The following is a 20,196-nucleotide window of genomic DNA, read 5'->3' on the forward strand; positions in this document are numbered from 1 at the left end:
TTTATTTCTATAGAAAATTTTGTCACAATTTTATTTCTATAGAGATTTTTGTCAAAATTTTATTTCTATAGTAAATTTTGTCAAAAATTGTATTTCTATAGAAAATTTTGCCAACACTTTATTTTTATAGAAAATTTTGTCAAAATTTTTACTTCAATAGAAAATTTTGTCAAAATTTTGCTTCTATAGAATTTATTTAAAAATGTTGTTTCCATAGAAAAGTTTCTAAAAATTTTGTTTCCATAGAAAAGTTTCTAAAAATTTTATTTGTATAAAAAATTTTGTCAAAATTTTATTTCTGTACAATATTTTGTCAAAATTTTATTTTTATAAAAAATTGTGTCAAAATTTAATTTTTATAGAAAATTTTGTCAAAATTTTAGTTCTGTAGAAAATTTTGTCCAAATTTTTACTTCAATAGAAAATTCTATAGAATTTATTAAAAAATTTGATTTCCAAAGCAAATTTTGTCAAAATTTTATTTCTATAGAAAATTTTGTCAAAAATTTTATTTCTATAGAAAATTTTGTCAAAATTTTATTTCTATACGAAATTTTGTCAAAATTTTATTTCTATAGAAAATGTTGTCAAAAATTTTATTTCTGTAGAAAAATTTCCCAACATTTTATTTCTATAGAAAATTTTACCAACATTTTTTTTTTCTATAGAAAATTTTGTTAAAATTTCATTTCTATAAAAAATTGTGTCAAAATGTTCACTTCAATAGAAAATGTTGTCAAAATTTTGTTTCTATAGAAATTTTTTAAAAATGTTGTTTCTATAAAAAAAATGTTGTACAAATTTTATTTTTATAGAAAATTTTGTAAAAAATTTATTTCCATAGAAAATTTTGTCACAATTATATTTCTATAGAAAATGTTGTCACAATTTTATTTCTATAGAAAATTTTGTCAAAATTTGATTTCTACAGAACATTTTGTCAGAATTTTATTTCTATAGAAAATTTTGTCAAAATTTTATTTTTATAGGAAATTTTGTCAAAAGTATATTTCTATAGAAAATTTTGCCAACATTTTATTTCTATAGAAAATTTATACAAATAAAATTTTTGTATTTCATGTTAGCCTGATACCGAAACAGGCAATTGACGTCCAAATGCATTATATCTAAGTATACAATTATTTTTCGAGCTCTATGGACAGATATAGATTAAGGAACATGGTTAATAGAGCCATTGAAAAGAAAACGCCAGATACAAATCTATACACGCCTGGACTGTACATGTTTCGGTTCGGGCGAATGAACCTTTCCACAGATCTATACTAAAGGCTGTGGAAAGGTTCATTCGCCCGAACCGAAATTTTGTCTACATTTTATTTTTATAGAAAATTATAAAATAAAAATTTTGTCTACATTTTATTTCTATAGAAAATTTTGTCAAAATTTTATTTTTATATAAAATATTGTCAAAATGTATTTTTATAGAAATCAAAATATTATTTCTATAGAAAATTTTGTCAAAATTTTTAATTCAATACAAATTTTTGTCAACATTTTATTTTTATAGAAAATTTTGTCAAAATTCTATTTCTGTAGAAAATTTTGTCAAAATTTTATTTCGATAGCAAATTTTGTCAAGATTTTATTTCTATAGAAAATTCTGCCAACATTTTATTTGTATAGAAAATTCTGCCAACATGTTATTTGTATAGAAAATATTGTCAAAATTTTGTTTCTAAAGATTTTTTTTTTTAAATTTTGTTTCTATAGAAAAGTTTGTAAGCAGTTTATTTGTATAAAAAATTTTGTCAAAATGTTACTTCTGTACAAAATTTTGTCAACATTTTATTTCTATACAAAATTTTGTCAACATTTTATTTTTATAGAATATTTTGTCAAAATTTTATTTTTATAAAAAATTTTGTCAAAATTTTATTTTTATAAAAAATTTTGTCAAAATTTAATTTTTGTAAAAAATTTTGTCAAACTTATAGAAAATTTTGTCAAAATTTTATTTCTATAGAAAATTTTGTAAAAATTTCAGTTCTATAGAAAATTTTGTCAAAATTTTTTCATCAATAGAAAATTTTGTCAAAAATTTTTTTCTATAGAAATTTTTTAAAAATCTTGTTTCTATAGAAAAGTTTGTAAACATTTTATTTGTATAAAAAATGTTGTCAAAATTTTATTTCTGTACAAAATTTTGTCAAAATTTGATTTCTATACAAAGTTTTGTCAACGTTTTATTTTTATAGAAAATGTTGTCAAAATTTTATTTTTATACCCACCACCATAGAATGGTGACGGTGGTATAATTAGTTTGTCATTCCGTTTGTAACACATCAAAATATCGATTTCCGACTATATAAAGTATATATATTCTTGATCAGGGAGAAATTCTAAGACGATATAACGATGTCCGTCTGTCTGTCTGCCTTTTGTAATCACGCTACAGTCTGCAATAATGAAGTAATCGTGAAATGAAATTTTGCATAACCTCGTCTTTTGTCTGCAGGCAGGTCAAGTTCGAAGATGGGCTATATCGGTCCAGGTTTTGATTTGTTTGGGCTTATAGAAATCGTAATTTTTATCCAATTTGTCTGAAATTGGAAATCTAGAGGTGTTTTAGGACAATAAAGAGGTGTGCCGAAAATTGTGAGTATCGGTCCATATTTTGGTATAGCCCCCATATAGACCGATTTCCCCATTTTACTTCTTGGGCTTGTAGAATCCGAGGTTTTTATCCTATTTGCCTGAAATTGGAAATCTAGAGGTATTTTCAGGTGTGCCGAAAACGGTTAGTATCGGTCCATATTTTAGCATAGCCCCCATAAGAACGATCTCCCGATGTAACTCGTTGGGTTTCTAGAAACCGTAGTTTTTATCTGATTTGCCTGAAATTGTAAATATTCTGGTATTTTAGGCTCACAAAAACGTGTATCGGATTAAGTTTTTATCGGTCCATTTGGTAATGCCTCCATATAGACCGACTTCACTTCATGAGGGTGTAGAAGGCGCACTGATCATGAAAATTGCTTGAAACTCAATGTAAAATTTCCAGATTTTACTTCTACAGATTTAAGATTTCAAATCAAGACGGTTATTTTATAATTTTCTTGCACACTTACAAGAGATGTTAATGATTCCTCTAAAACTCAAACAAAAATGGTTCTTATAAATCCAGAATCTGATATAGTCCTCATAGGTGAAATCTTTAAATTTATCTTCGGGAAGTGTCCTCAAGCCCTCCTGAAATTTCAAAGGAAACCCTAATATTTGGTTCATGGTGGTGGGTATTTAAGATTCGGCCCGGCCGAACTTAGTGCTGTATATACTTGTTTATTGTTGTTTTTGATTTCAGCTTAAAACCATGCATTGACTAAACTACAAGTGTAGCTTAACCAACAGAGGAAAAGTATGCTTGTCAAATTTATTTGGGCAAAGCCCTATAGACTGCAAGATGGTTGGATGTCCAGCTGTTTCGGAATTACCACATTCCTCGTCAGCATCCTCAACTTGCAGCAAAACTATCAACCAATTATTAGAATAAATTCGGGTAATTCACTCAACCCAAAGTGAACTACACTTGAACTTTCCGAAAAAGAGTTTGATAGTCGGCTACTGCCTAAACAAATTTGCAAGCATATCTCTTTTATTTTTATTGAAAATTTTGTCAACATTTTATTTTTATAGAAAATTCTATGAAAATTTTATTTCTTTAGAAAATTTTGTAAAAATTTCAGTTCTATAGAAAATTTTATTGCTATAGAAAATTTTATCAAATTTTATTGCCAAAGAAAATTTTATCAAAATTATATTTCTTTAGAAAATTTTGTAAAAATTTTAGTTCTATAGAAAATTTTGTCAACAATTTTTTTCTATAGACAATTTTGTCAAATATTTTATTTCTATAAAAAATTTTGTCAAAATTTTATTTCTATAGAAAATTTTGTCAAAATTGTATGTGTATGTTCTTATTCCTCTCAGTGTATCGTCAAAATACTGTTTCTTTTTCTTTTTAAATCAATGCATCACCATTTTCTCCATACCAACTGCAATTGGAAGCTTCGTTTAATAAAGAAATTGAGAGACATAGCAAAGTATTCACAAATATGCAGCATGTTTCATATAAACAGCAAGAGTTAAAGCTAACTCGAAATTTCAACTGTGAGATGTTGCATGAAACGGCATTTCAATGTCTGCTGTAGTTTAGCTGATGAACAATGAAAGCCAACGACTTCCTCTGTCAGCCATACAGCCATCCATTTGGTATTAGCATCATCACCATGATTAGACACAATGGTGGTGGATGCTGTATGGAATGGTGATGCTCGGCAACAGTTAGCTGTTGCCGATCAACACCATTCGTATTCTTCAATATCGGTACGAAACGGTAGATATTGGCGTCTGGCCATTTGGGAAATGATGTGAGTAAGTAAGACCAAATTCGATGAAAATACAACGGGAATTGTTTGGCACGACCAGGTACTTACACGACAGGAACGAGCTAGGAACTTTTGTAAATATGGTCTCGGGTGGACTGACTTTATGACTGTCTGACTACCTGTCACGTTGGTGGTTGGTGGAGAGCCATTGCAAACAGGTTGTTCAATGGCCATGGTGGCTAAATACCTGTTAGAGTTTATGTGCTCTCATAGAAGTTGTTCTACCGGTGTGCGGTGTATCATGACCGATCATGTTGTTATTGATGGAGCCAAGCAAACAGTGCATATGGCATCTCTGTTCTCCAAATGTATGTTGCAGGTTTTGGTATTTGTTGCTCTTCTCCTTGTTCCTTTGTCGCCCACCATTGGGTCCATTGTTCTAGGCTGGTAATGCAGGCATTTGTGGCAGAAAAAAGTGTGTCACTCTTAGTTTGTTGTCACCACACTACACTGTCCTCTCTTCCCGCTTTTGTTGTACCAGAGTCGATGAAAACTATAGGAGAAACGAGTGTAGTTGTAATGTCAATTGTATTGGAAGGCTGTGGTATTGCCAAAACAGGTGTGGAATTAAGCTGAGAATGAAAAAAAAAAAGAAACTGGGAAAGGCTTGGAATATGCCTAAAATATTGTGGAGAATGCGTGCATTTTGTTGGTGGCATCGTAAAATGTTGCAATTGTAATTAAAATTCTGTAGAAATAAAATTTTGACAAAATTTTCAGAAATAATTGAAACGGATATAAAAAAACAAGTATATACGGCCGTAAGTTCGGCCAGGCCGAATCTTATGTACCCTCCACCATGGATTGCGTAGAAACTTCTACGAAAGACTGTCATCCACAATCGATTTGGTTTGATTGGTCTACAAATAATTACGAATCGATATGGACATTTGCACGGTACGTACATGGTTGTTAAATACCATGTACTAATTTCACGTACCAAAATTTCAACCGAATCGGATGAATTTTGCTCTTCCAAGGGGCTCCGGAGGTCAAATCTGTGGATCGATTTATATGAGGCCTATATATAATAATGGACCTATGTGGACCAATTTTTGCATGGTTGTTAGAGACCACATACCAAGACCATGTACCAAATTTCAGCCGGATCGGATGAAATTTGTTTCTCTTAGAGGCTCCAGAGGTCAAATCTGGGGATCGGTTTATATGGGGGCTATATATAATTATGGACCGATGTGGACCAATTTCTGCATGGTTTTTAGAGACCACATACCAACACCATGTACCAAACTTCAGCCGGATCGGATGAAATTTGCTTCTCTTAGAGGCTCCGCAAGCCAAATCTGGGGATCGGTTTATATGGGGGCTATATATAATTATCGACCGATGTAGACCAATTTTTGCATGGTTGTTAGAGACCATATACTAACACCATGTACCAAATTTCAGCCGGATCGGATGAAATTTGCTTCTCTTAGAGGCTACGCAAGCCAAATCTGGGGATCGATTTATATGAGGCCTATATATAATAATGGACCTATGTGGACCAATTTTTGCATGGTTGTTAGAGACCACATACCAAGACCATGTACCAAATTTCAGCCGGATCGGATGAAATTTGTTTCTCTTAGAGGCTCCGAAAGCCAAATCGGGGGATCGGTTTATATGGGGGCTATATATAATTATTAACCGATGTGGACCAATTTTTGCAAGGTTGTTAGAGTCTATATACTAACATCATGTACCAAATTTCAGCCGGATCGGATGAAATTTGCTTCTCTTAGAGGGTCTGAAAGCCAAATTTGGGGGTCCGTTTATATGGGGGCTATATATAATTATGGACCGCTGTGGACCAATTTTTGCATGGTTGTTAGAGACCATATACCAACACCATGTACCAAATTTCAGCCGGATCGGATCTGGGGGTCGGTTTATATGGGGGCTATATATAATTATGGACCGATGTGGACCAATTTTTGCATGGTTGTTAGAGACCATATACCAACACCATGTAGCAAATTTCAGCCGGATCGGATGAAATTTGTTTCTCTTAGAGGCTCCGAAAGCCAAATCGGGGGATCGGTTTATATGGGGGTTATATATAATTAAGGACCGATGTGGACCAATTTTTGCAAGGTTGTTAGAGTCCATATACTAACATCATGTACCAAATTTCAGCCGGATCGGATGAAATTTGCTTCTCTTAGAGGGTCTGAAAGCCAAATTTGGGGGTCCGTTTATATGGGGGCTATACGTAAAAGTGGACCGATATGGCCCATTTGCAATACCATCCGACCTACATCAATAACAACTACTTGTGCCAAGTTTCAAGTCGATAGCATGTTTCGTTCGGAAGTTAGCGTGATTTCAACAGACGGACGGACGGACATGCTCGGATCGACTTAGAATTTCACCAAGACCCAGAATATATATATATATATACTTTATCGGGTCTTAGAGCAATATTTCGATGTGTTACAAACGAAATGACAAAGTTAGTATACCCCCATCCTATGGTGGATGGTATAAAAATTAAATTTAGTGCTATGATGTGCATAATTTCACATACAAACGAAATTAATTACGTATTTAGGTGGAACTGGTTGATCCTCGATCCTTGAGGCATGAAGTACCTACACCATGATGACCAGCAAAATTATGATTGAAGACAAGAATTTATTCTCACCAAATGGTAGTGGGACGGCGATTGCCGGTCATTTGTCGTTTAATGAATATAGTTTGAATCTAGAGTGGGTGTGATCAGTTGCAAAGATTTGCAACTAGAGAGAATGTTCTCCCCCACTTTGACGACGAAATTGTGGATGAGACAGGAACAGGGAGCTCTCCTCTAGTTTGAGGACAGAATTGCAGTTGAGGGCAAAAGGTCCATCGGCTAGAGGTAGAACTCTTCTCTAGTTTTCAATCGCTTCGCCGAAAGCGAAACATTTGCAACTAGCGAAAATGTTCTCCCCCCACTTTGACAACGAAATTGTACATGAGACTGGAACAAAGAGCTCTCCTCTAGTTTGAGGACAGAATTGCAGTTGGGAGCAAAAGGTACATCGGCTAGAGGTAAAGCTCTAGTTTTCAGTCCTTTTAGAGTTTGGGTCTAGAGAGGATGTTCAAATCTAGGTTAGCACCTACGTGTGGTGGACGAAAGCCAAAGACACAACCAGAGAGAATGTCGCACCTCTCTAGTGGTAACGATGTAACTTCTGTTGGAAACCACAGATATCACAAAATTTCTTCATATGCTCCAAAAGATTTGTATTTTTAAGAATTTCTTCTTTACTATGTCGACCAATCAAAACTAATCGATTACTTTATTTTTATTTTTGTCCACTTTCAGCTGCACTACCTGGTTCTGTTTGCTACAGTCATGCCCACTGTAGAATGTTCAGTGAAAAAACCCATTGTGATTTCTTGATACCCAATTTATTTGGTCGCTGTCAGTGTACGGCTCCGGCAAAACTAAAGGGAGGCAATTGTGTTGAACCCGAAGTAATCCAAGCACAAACTGAAGGCAATCCACCCAATCAAGAAATTCCAAATGAAACCTCAAGTCAAAATCAAGCTTCTTTGGTCTCTACAACCTCGGCTCCTGTAACGAGTACATCATCCACAACCACCACCACCGCAGCCCCATTACCAGTAATTGTAACAGATGCTCCCGTGGTTAATCATCCAAAGGAACAAGAAATGCCATTGAATACATTATCTGATCCTCAGATTGAAGAGAATGTCGTAATTCCAGAGGAAGAAGTTGAAGAACACAATGTCTCAGTTGAAGAACAAGATGTGGAGGATTCCCTAAAACACTCGGAAGAAACTAAAATAGAGATTCCCACCACGCAACAAACTCCATTAACTCCTGCTGATATTACTACCGTTCAACATACTGGTCAGGAAGAAGATTCTACTCAAGATATTCCCATGGTTACCGATGATTATCCTTATAAACCCGATTATGAATACAATGATGAACATCCTGCCCCAGCAGAAGACGGACAGGATCACAAAGAAGAAGAAGAACCTCAAAATCATCACGAAGAAGCTGAAGGCGATAAAAATGAAGAAGAACATCCCGCGGAATATTCTGATGTGGTGGACAATACCATGAATTTCGATTATGAAGCAGCCCAAGAAGAAATGGACGAAGAAGCCCAGACTGCTGACCATTATCCCTTACCTCAGGCGCCTAATTATTCGCTAATGGAAGAAACCGAACATAATCCCAATATTGAAGAACAAGTTGTAGATCAATCGGAGATGATGGAGGATCATATTTCCGATCAACACCTAGAAAACACAAACGTCGATAACATGGATATCAGTACCAGCAACATCCAACAGATAGCCCTGGAGGAGAATGGTAATTCACATAATGGCGACATTCATCAACCACAACACGATGAACTTGTTCAAGGCGCCACCGATCATGATGATATCGTAGAAAACGAAAGTGATAACAATGAAATGGAAGCAGTAACATTGCAACAACACCAACAACTGCCGGGAGCATCAGAAGAGATTGATGATGGTATTACCGCACAAATGAATGAAGATGAAGTCGCCGCTGCTGCGGCAGCTGCTGAGTCCTCAGCCACCGAAATGCCAACTTTTGCTGATGAAGAGCACCAAGTGTTAGCACAACAGCCAACCGAAGATGAAGAACATGAAACTGCAAACCAAACTCCAGAAGAACAAACCGCTAATATTGAACAAGAGGCAGATGAAACAGTACAACACATAGATCATACAGATGCCGTTGACCAAGATAGCGAGAATGAAAAACTGGAAAACCATCAACCAACTATCGAAGACCATAACAACACTGGGGGCCAAATAGCGGACAGTAATGATGCTGAAAATCAACTATTGATCCACCAAGAAGAACAAATCAATGAAAAACTGAATGAAGACGAAACGGATCAAAAGCAGCAGGAAGATCACCAACAAATTGCAGAGACCACAAACAAAATACCATCACATACTGAAGAGGAGAGTGATGATCAGGAAGATCATCAGCATGAACCGCAGTCAGAGGTGATCGATCAAGGCAATGAAAATGTTATAAGTCAAGCTGATGAAATGGAAGAAGATCACCTAGGCAATCATGATGAACATACAACGTGGAATCAGGAGGAAGTTTCAGATTATTTGGAACTTAAACCAGAGCCTGAAGAAATTGTGTCTCATTTGGAAGAACTATCTCAAGGCGAGAATACAGAAAAGCTTTCCGAAGAGACCGAAGTAATTCAAGAAGACAATTCCAATGTCAATCATATTGGAGAAGAAGAAGAAGGATCTCAATTGATTGAAGAACACAATGTTGAGCAGGAAACCCTATCCGAGGCTGAAAATCATATACCCAATACTGTGGAAGGCTCAACTGTGATGGCAGCCTCGGAAGATCATTCAAAACCTATTGAAACATTGAACGAAGAACACTCACAGGTTGGAGAAGAAGAAGGATCTCAATTGATTGAAGAACACAATGTTGAGCAGGAAACCCTATCCGAGGCTGAAAATCATATACCCAATACTGTGGAAGGCTCAACTATGATGGTAGCTTCGGAAGATCCTTCAAAACCTATTGATACATTGAACGAAGAATACTCACAGGTTATGGAGAATACAGACACCGTGGAATCTTCATCAACAATTGAGCAAGTTAAAGTTCCAGCTATTGAAAGCGAAATTGAGAATTTTCAAGATGAATTAGGACATGTTAGCAATGAGGAGCCTAATCAATTGCAGGGTGAAATTAATCAAGCGGTCATGACAAGTGAAGATGTCAATCTTAAAGTTGATGAACCAGCTCAAACCCTAAATGAAGATCATAGCAATATTCAGATTTCCTCGGATAAAGAGGACCAAGAAGGAGAAGAAAAGCCTACTGATATACACCAAGAGGAAACTGAAGACAAACCATTGGAGACCGTTATTAATGCCAGTGAAAATCTTCACCATGAACAAGAGGTAGAAATGAAACCTGACCATGATGAATCTCTTCATTTGGAAGGCCATAGTGAAACTTTAGATACGGAAAAAGAAATTGCAGAAGTTCCAGTTGTTGAAGATGACCAATACTTAGAAAATGAAATCGAAAATCAAGACCTACAAATGACAATGGATAAACAACAGGACTCAACTTCAATACCAGCAGATCAAAACACTCAAGATGAAGAAGGTATGGAAAATAATGGTTCTGAAGGAGAAAACTTACCATCTGTTGATCATCAAGAGTCCACATTGAATACTGATTTGGAGAATGATCAACAAGACTTAGATATGGCAAATATTTTGGAAATATTTGAAAATCAAATGAAACATGAAAATCAACATAACTCTGAATCAAATGTGGAACAAGAACATCTAATGGATGAATTCTTATCCGGACATAAAAATGAAGAAACAAATGAAGGACACCAAGAAATTGATATCTCATTGATAGATGAGAAGCATGAAGATCAAGTCAGTAACAGTGAAACAGTTTTAGAACATGGTGAACATAACGAAAATCCCAAAGAAGACCTAGGAACAATAACTGAAACTGACACCAAATCAGAAAATAGTGAAGAGAAACACGAAGATCAAGCCAGTAATAGTGAAACAGTTCTAGAACATGGTGAACAGAACGAAAACCTAGGAACAAAAACCGAATCAGTATCAGCAAATAGTGAAGAGAAGCACGAAGATCAAGCCAGTAATAGTGAAACAGTTCTAGAACATGGTGAACAGAACGAAAACCTAGGAACAAAAACTGAATCAGAATCAGCAAATAGTGAAGAAAAGCACGAAAATCAATACAGTGATAGTGAAACAGTTCTAGAACATGGTCAACAAAATGAAGTCCTCAAAGAAGATCAGGAAACAACAATTGAAACTGACACTAAATCAGAAAATAGTGAGGAGAAACACGAAGATCAAGTCAGTAATAATGAAGTAGTTTTAGAACATGGTGAACAGAACGAAGATCTAGGAACAAGGACTGAAACTGAATCGCAAATTAGTGAACATCAAGAAACTCAGCCAATGGAAAACCTCAATTCACTGCTTGATGATCAGGAAAAGCATGAATATCAGAAACCTTCAATAAGCGAACAACATTTTGCCGATGAAGTTATGGTCCCGATGGAAGATTTTGAAGCCATTACTGAAGCTTTTGCAGAACTTCAAAATGCAGATCCATCAAGGGAAATGGAAAATCCACAAAATGAAGGTGAGAAAATACAAACAGAAAATCAGGCAGAAACTGAAGAAGAGTTAAATGAAGAAGAACACAAAGATCCCGAAACTATTGACAAGGAACAAGAAATATCTCACAATACAGGAGAACTCGATGCAAATCTTGTTGAATATCCTGAAAACTCTGAATCCGCAAATTACTCCCAAAAGGAGGAGATGAACAATGAAGAACAACCTGAAGGAATAAAAGAAACACCGGAAAGTCACATTGAGTCGTCCGAAAAATTCGATAGCGAAAAGGAGAGTGAAGTTGAAACCAATGATGATGTAGAATCTTCACCAATTCCTCAAGAAGAACAAAGTGGTCATCACGATTTAGCTAATATGCCTGATGGCCCAATAGATTCTGAGCAGGAAATGATCAATAGTCAATATCCAGGAATTATGAATAATCAAAATCAGCACCAACATGAAATGTCTAATGTTGAAGATCACCAACCTCAGTATATAGATCGTAATGATGACAATCAAGATGAACTTGACCAAGATCAAGATCTAAATGAAGACTTTGAATCAAATGCATCTATTCAAGATATTCTAATGGATCTTATCAAGGAAGAAGGTACTATAGAACCTGCATCTTCCGAACAACACCAAGAACAACAACAACAGATTCATGAGAACCGACCAATGAAAGAAGATATTCCTGATTTAATTGCTGAAGATTCCAATATTTCTGAAGAGAAAATCATTTCCCAAAATAGCCCAAATGAAGAAGCTACAGAGGTTATGATTGATCCTGAAGATAAACTAATAACCTTCTATCCAGATATACAAGAAATGGCTCAACATAGTCAGGATATGGAATCTCCTCAAGAAGACAAAAAATCCGAATCTCAAACACAAGAAGTCCAAAGCCCCATTGAAAACCAAGAAGCTTCCGGTGATGACAAGGAGGAATCCTCTGGTGATAATTCCATTTCCCAAAATAAAGATTCGGAAACCAACCACAATTTATCCACTCTAGAGATACCGTTCGATATGTCGGGTGATGATGTTTATGTACCCAATGAATTGGAAACTGATAATTTGATAGTGGAAACCACCACGATAACCAATAATGAACTCTATAGTCCTGAGTCGGAACATGAACAGGCTGAGGCCACAACCACAGCTGGTATTGCCGAGTTAACTACACAAACAATGTTGAATTTGGCTAGTCGTGTTACCCTCATGGAACCTGCTGCACCTGTAGTCACTACCTTGAAACCTTTAATGTCCACCCAAAGCAATGAGGAAGTGGTTACCCCAGAGCCTCAACACTTAGATGCATCATCAGAAAATTCATTTACTAGGAAACCTAGTGCCTCAGGTAGTATTTCAATTATTAGAAAATTTTTGGAAATTATTTTGATTCTTTTATTGTTTCTTTAGAAATTCGCAAGCGAGTTGAATTAAGTTTGGAAGCCGTCTCCTTAGGTTTGAGTTGTTCCACCGACAAGCAATGTCAATTGGCCGATCCCAATACTGTATGCAATGCCCATGGCCTATGCGATTGTGCCGTGAATGCTTATTCACCTTCAGATGTTGCTGCTAAACAATGTGGTGCTGAAAAAACCGGATGTAGTCCTGGTACATTCCAGGTGAGTTATGTAATGGAATTTTGACAAAGTTTTGTATCGAAATAAAAATTTGAAAAAATTTTCTATAGAAACAAAAATTTGTGAAAATTTTCTATAGAAAAAAATTGCCAAAATTTTCTACAGAATTTTCTATAAAGATACAATTTTGAGAAAATTTTTTATATAAATAAAATTTTGATTCAAATTTTCTAATTTTATAGAAATAAAATTTTGACAAAATTTTCTATTGAAACAAAATTTTCTGCAGATATAAAATTTTGACAAAATTCTCTATAAAAGTAAAATATTTACAAAATTTTCTATCGGAATAAAAATTTATATAAAAATAAAATTTTCTATAGAATTAAAATTTTAGAAAAACTTTCTATAGAAATAAAATTATGAGAAAATGTTCTATAGAAAAAAAATTTTGACAAAATTTTCTATAGAAATAAAATTTTGACAAAATTTTCTATAGAAATAAAATATTGAGAAAATTTTCTATAGAATTAAAATTTTAGAAAAACTTTCTATAGAAATAAAATTATGAGAAAATGTTCTATAGAAATAAAATTTTGACAAAATTTTCTATAGAAATAAAATTTTGACATAATTTTCTACAGAAATAAAATTTTGACAAAATTTTCTATAGAAATAAAATTTTGACAAAATTTTCTAAAGAAATAGAATTTTGACAAAATTTTCTATAGAAATAGAATTTTGACAAAATTTTCTATAGAAATAAAATTTTGACAAAACTTTCTAAAGATATACAATTTTGACAAAATTTTCTAAATTGAATTTTGACAAAATTTTCTAAATAGAATTTTGACAAAATTTTCTATAGAAATAAAATATTGACAAAATTTTCGATAGAAATAAAATTTTGACAAAATTTTCTATAGAATTAAAATTTTAGAAAAACTTTCTATAGAAATAAAATATTGAAAAAATTTTCTATAGAAATCAAATTTTGACAAAATTTTCTTTAGAAATAAAATTTTGACAAAATTTTCTATAAAAGTAAAATATTGACAAAATTTTCTATCGGAATAAAAGTTTGACAAAAATTTCTATAGAAATAAAATTTTGACAAAATTTTCTATAGAATAAAATTTTGCTAAAATTTACTATAGAAATCAAATTTTGACAAAATTTTCTTTAGAAATAAAATTTTAAAAAAATTTTCTATAGAATAAAATTTCTATAGAATAAAATGTTGACAACATTTTCTATCGAAATAAAATTTTGACAAAATTTTCTAAAGAAATAAAATTTTAACAAAATTTTTTACAGAAATAAAATTTTCTATAGAATTAAATTTTTAGAAAAACTTTCTATAGAAATAAAATATTGACAAAATTTTGTATAGAAATAACATTTTGACAAAATTTCCTATGGAAATCAAATTTTGAATAAATTTTCTATAGAAATAAAATTTTGACAAAATTTTCTATAGAAATAAAATTTTATAGAAATTTTCTATAACAATAAAATTTTGCTAATATTTTCTATAGAAATAAAATTTTGACAACATTTTCTATAAAAAATAAAATTTTAACAAAATTTTCTATAAAAGTAAAATAGTGACAAAATTTTGTATCGAAATAAAAGTTTGACAAAATTTTCTATAGAAATAAAATTTTAACAAAATTTTCTGTCGAAATAAAATTTTGACAAAATTTTCTATAGAAATAAAATTTTGAAGAAATTTTCTATAAAAATAAAATTTTGCTAAAATTTTCTATAGAAATAAAATTTTGACAAAATTTTCTTTAGAAATAAAATTTTGACAAAATTTTCTATAGAAATAAAATTTTGACAAAATTTTCTATAGATATAAAATTTTGACAAAATTTTCTATAGAAATAAAATTTTGACAAAATTTTTTATAGAACTAAAATTTTCTATAGAATTAAAATTTTAGAAAAACTTTCTATAGAAATAAAATATTGACAAAATTTTCTATAGAAATAAAATTTTGAGAAAAACTTTCTATAGAAATAAAATTTCTATAGAAATCAAATTTTGAGAAAAACTTTCTATAGAAATAAAATTTCTATAGAAATCAAATTTTGACAAAATTTTCTTTAGAAATCTAATTTTGACAAAATTTTCCATAAAAGTAAAATGTTGACAAAATTTTCTATAGAAATTAAATTTTAACAAAATTTTCTATCGAAATAAAATTTTGAAGAAATTTTCTATAAAAATCAAATTTTGCTAAAATTTTCTATAAAAATCAAATTTTGCTAAAATTTTCTATAGAAATAAAATTTTGAAAAATTATCAATAGAATAATATTTTGAAAAAAATTTCTATAGAATTAACATTTTAGAAAAACTTTCTAAAGAAATAAAATTTTGAGAAAATGTTCTATAGAAATAAAATTTTGACAAAATTTTCTATAGAAATCAAATTTTGACAAAATCTTCTTTAGAAATAAAATTTTGACAAAATGTTCGATTGAAATCACATTTTGACAAAATTGTCTTTAGAATTTAAATTTGGACAAAATTTTCTATAAAAAATAGAATTTTAAGAAAATTTTCTATAAAAAAACATATTGACAAAATTTTCTATAAAAATAACATATTGACAAAATTTTCTATAGAAATAAAATTTTGACAAAATTTTCTATAGAATAAAATTTTGAAAAAAATTTCTATAAGATAAAATTTTGAAAAAAATCTATAGAATAAAATTTTGAAAAAAAAACTCTATAGAATAAAATTTTGAAAAAAAAACTCTATAGAATAAAATTTTTAAAAATTTTTCTATGAATAAAATTTTGACAAAATTTTCTTTAGAAATAAAATTTTGAAAAAATTTTCTATAGAATAAAATTTTGAAAAAAATTTCTATAGGATAAAATTTTGAAAAAAATTTCTATAGAATAAAATTTTGAAAAAAAATCTATAGAATAAAATTTTGAAAAAAAAACTCTATAGAATAAAATTTTTAAAAAATTTTCTATGAATAAAATTTGGAAAAAAATTCTATAGAATAAAATTTTGAAAAAAATTCTATAGAAATAAAATTTTGAAAAAAAATTCTATAGAAATAAAATTTTGACAAAATTGTTTATAGAAATAAAATTTTAACAAAATTTTCTATAAAAATAAAATTTTGACAAAACTTTTTATAGAAATAAAATTTTCTATAGAATTAAAATTTTAGAAAAACTTTCTATAGAAATAAAATATTGACAAAATTTTCTATAGAATTAAAATTTTAGAAAAACTTTCTATAGAAATAAAATTTTGACAAAATTTTCTATAGAAATCAAATTTTGACAAAATTTTCTACAGAAATAAAATTTTGACAAAATTTTCTGTAGAAATAAAATTTTAACAAAATTTTCTATGGAAATAAAATTTTGAACAAATTTTCTATACAAATAAAATTTTGCTAAAATTTTCTATAGAAATCAAATTTTGACAAAATTTTCTTTGGAAAAAAATTTTGAAAAAATGTTCTATAGAATAAAATTTTGCTAAAATTTTCTATAGAAATCAAATTTTGACAAAATTGTCAAGATAGAAATAGAATAGAAATCAAATTTTTACATAATTTTCTTTAGAAATAAAATTTTGACAAAATTTTCTATAGAAATCACATTATGACAAAATTTTCTATAAAAAATAAAATTTTAACAAAATTTTCTATAAAAGTAAAATATTGAGAAAATTTTCTATCGGAATAAAAGTTTGACAAAATTTTCTATAGAAATAAAATTTTGACAAAATTTTCTATAGAAATAAAATTTTGACAAAATTGTCTATAGAAATAATTTTTTTGAGAAAATTTTCTATAGACATAAAATTTTGACAAAATGTTCTATAGAAATAAAATTTTGAGAAAATTTGCTATAGAAATAAAATTTTAACAAAATTTTCTATAGAAATAAAATTTTGACAAAATTTTTTATAGAAATACAATTTTGACAAAACTTTCTATAGAAATAAAATTTTGACAAAATTTTCTATAGAAATACAATTTTAACAAAATTTTCTATCGAAATAAAAATTTTCTATAAAAATAAAATTTCGATAAAATTTTTTATAGAAATAATATTTTCTATAGAATTAAAATTTTAGAAAAACTTTCTATAGAAATAAAATATTGACAAAATTTTCTATAGAAATAAAATTTTGACAAAATTTTCTATAGACATCAAATTTTGACAAAATTTTCTTTAGAAATCAAATTTTGAAAAAATTTTCTATAGAATAAAATTTTGAAAAAAATTTCTATAGAATAAAATTTTGAAAAAAATTCTATAGAATAAAATTTTGAAAAAAAAATTCTACAGAAATAAAATTCTGACAAAATTTTCTATAGAAATAAAATTTTGACAAAATTTTCTATAAAAATAAAATTTTTACAAATTTTTTTATAGAAATAAAATTTTCTATAGAATTAAAATTTTAGAAAAACTTTCTATAGAAATAAAATATTGACAACATTTTCTATAGAATTAAAATTTTAGAAGAGCTTTCTATAGAAATAAAATTTTGACAAAATTTTCTGTAGAAATCAAATTTTGACAAAAATTTCTTTAGAAATAAAATTTTGACAAAACTTTCTATAAAAAGTAAAATTTTAACAAAATTTTCTATAGATATGAAATTTCGACAAAATTTTCTACAGAAATAAAATTTTGACAAAATTTTCTATAGAAATAAAATTTTAACAAAATTTTCTATCGAAATAAAATTTTGAACAAATTTTCTATAAAAATAAAATTTTGCTAAAATTTTCTATAGAAATCAAATTTTGACAAAATTTTCTATAGAAATCAAATTTTGACAAAATTTTCTATAGAATAAAATTTTCAAAAAATTTTCTATAGAATAAAATTTTCAAAAAAAAATCTATAGAAATAAAATTTTGACAAAATTTTCTATAGAAATAAAATTTTAACAAAATTTTCTATAGATATAAAATTTTGACTAAATTTTCTATAAAAGTTAAATTTTGCTAAAATTTTCTATAGAAATCAACTTTTGCTAAAATTTTCTATAGAAATCAAATTTTGGCAAAATTGTCTATGGAAATACAATTTTGATAAAATTTTTTCTATGGAAATAAAATTTCGCACATTACTAATCCTTCATCTTTTTCGTTTTCCTTTCAGTGTCGTTCCAGTGGAGTTTGTATATCGTGGTTCTTTGTATGCGATGGCCGACCCGATTGCAATGATGCCTCCGATGAAGAGTGTACCTTTAATTCACGCCGTAATCAAAGCTGCCCGGAACAAGCCTTCCAATGTGGCCATAGTGGCCGCTGTATTTCACGTGCTGCCCTATGTGATGGTCGTAAACAATGTCCCCATGGCGAAGATGAAATGGGTTGTACTGGTCTGAAGACAAATGAGGCTTGTCCTCCCCATACCTTCCGCTGCAAGAGTGGTGAATGTTTGCCTGAATATGAATACTGTAATGCCATCATCTCTTGCCGAGATGGTAGTGATGAGCCACCACATCTTTGTGGTTCTCGCTCTATGCCGAATTTCTTCCTACAACTATTGACCGCTGGCGGTTTGATGAATAAGAATGTGGATGAGAATGCCTATTGTCCCCATAGATGTAGTAATGGCCGCTGTCGATCTACGGCTATTGTATGCTCGGGCCGTGATGGATGTGGTGATGGTACGGACGAGCAAACCTGCTCGGTGTGCAGTAAGTTTTCAAAATTGACTTTCTTTTTTATAATTGAATGCTAAATATTCTTGTTTTGTGTCTTATAGGATGTCCTGCAATTGATAAACCTGCCTTACATGTCTCGGAATTTTTAGCCCGCCATCGTCCTCTATCGTTATGGTAAAATTCATTTTGCCCAGGCCCTATTCACTCTAAGGGCATTTGGTGTTTTCTATATCTCTACTAGGAGAAAATCTCCTGTATCTTCAACAACCCCCACTGTCTTAGATTAAGTTATTATTTATTCTATTTTTATAAATCGATAGGTTTTCAAAAGGCACTAAAAATTATTTCCGAAATTATTTGCCAAAAACGGATACAAACAATTGTTACCTTGCTAGCAAAGGTTGGAATTTTAAATCGATATATCAAGACAGCCAAGCCAGACTGATGTCCTCAACTCACAAGAGATATGGTTACGATGGACTAGAAATATCAAATCCTTTGATCTAGCGATGTTAGACAATTGTTTAGAAAAAAAAAAAAAAAATAAATAAAAAACAAAAACTATCCGTATTAGTGTTTGCATTAAAAAACAAAAATTCACATTCTGCTCTTTGATTTATTTATTTATTTGATTTAATTAGAATATTAAAGTAAAGTTTATATTAAAAAAAATCGTTTCAAAAATCTATTGGAGAATTTCCTATTTTCTAATCTTTACCAACTAAAACCAAACCCCAAGCTCTTCATGTAAATAGGTTTAAACTGACTTAAAATAAAACATTTTGAAATAATAAAATTAAAAACAAAACAAAAAAAAACAAATTAAGGGTAATTTTCAAGATAATGTTCATCAAGAGATCATAAATAATTGCAAATAAATTTTTGTTAGATTTATCAGGATCACACATGATAATATGATGGAATACTTTAAATAAAAAAAAAGAAAATATAATTTTTGTGTGTTTGGAATATTATTTATTTTATCTTTTTCCAAATGTCAATTGTAACATTTTTTTTTTTTTGCAAAAACAACAAAAGAAATAAAGGAACTGGAATTATAAATATATGAAAAATAAATATAATTATATTGAAATAAATTAAGTTATTAATAATTTGTTTAATTTTTCATTTCACTTCATTGAAGACACTGTAATCATTGACATCCAGCCACGGTTGCCACAGTTGGTAGAATTCTAACAAAAATTATGGAAATAAAAATTTGACAAAATTTTCTATAGAAATAAAATGTTGAGAAAATTTTCATTGGAAACTAAATTTTGCTGAAATTTTCTTTGGAAGCTAAATTTTGAGAAAAAATTTCTATAGATTAAACATGTTTACAATATTTTCTTTGGAAATTAAATT

The 20,196-nt window shown here is 29.9% G+C and overlaps 1 protein-coding gene across 2 annotated transcripts in view; it reads left to right on the top strand.

Annotated features, from left to right (window-relative positions):
• The window catches only part of ImpE1 (Ecdysone-inducible gene E1), a 115,528-nt gene extending 95,596 nt beyond the window's left edge, over nt 1–19,932 (top strand). For both annotated transcript variants that reach the window (XM_075305449.1, XM_075305450.1), the window contains exons 5-8: nt 7,717–12,930; nt 12,993–13,201; nt 18,321–18,864; nt 18,933–19,932. In XM_075305449.1, the coding sequence (XP_075161564.1) occupies nt 7,717–12,930; nt 12,993–13,201; nt 18,321–18,864; nt 18,933–19,009 (6,044 nt within the window). In that variant the 3' untranslated portion in view covers nt 19,010–19,932. The remainder of the gene's footprint in view (nt 1–7,716; nt 12,931–12,992; nt 13,202–18,320; nt 18,865–18,932) is intronic.
• The last annotated feature ends 264 nt before the right edge of the window (nt 19,933–20,196 follow it).

This window comes from Haematobia irritans, chromosome 4 (assembly GCF_050003625.1).
Source record: "Haematobia irritans isolate KBUSLIRL chromosome 4, ASM5000362v1, whole genome shotgun sequence".
In the NCBI taxonomy this organism is placed as follows: domain Eukaryota; kingdom Metazoa; phylum Arthropoda; class Insecta; order Diptera; family Muscidae; genus Haematobia; species Haematobia irritans.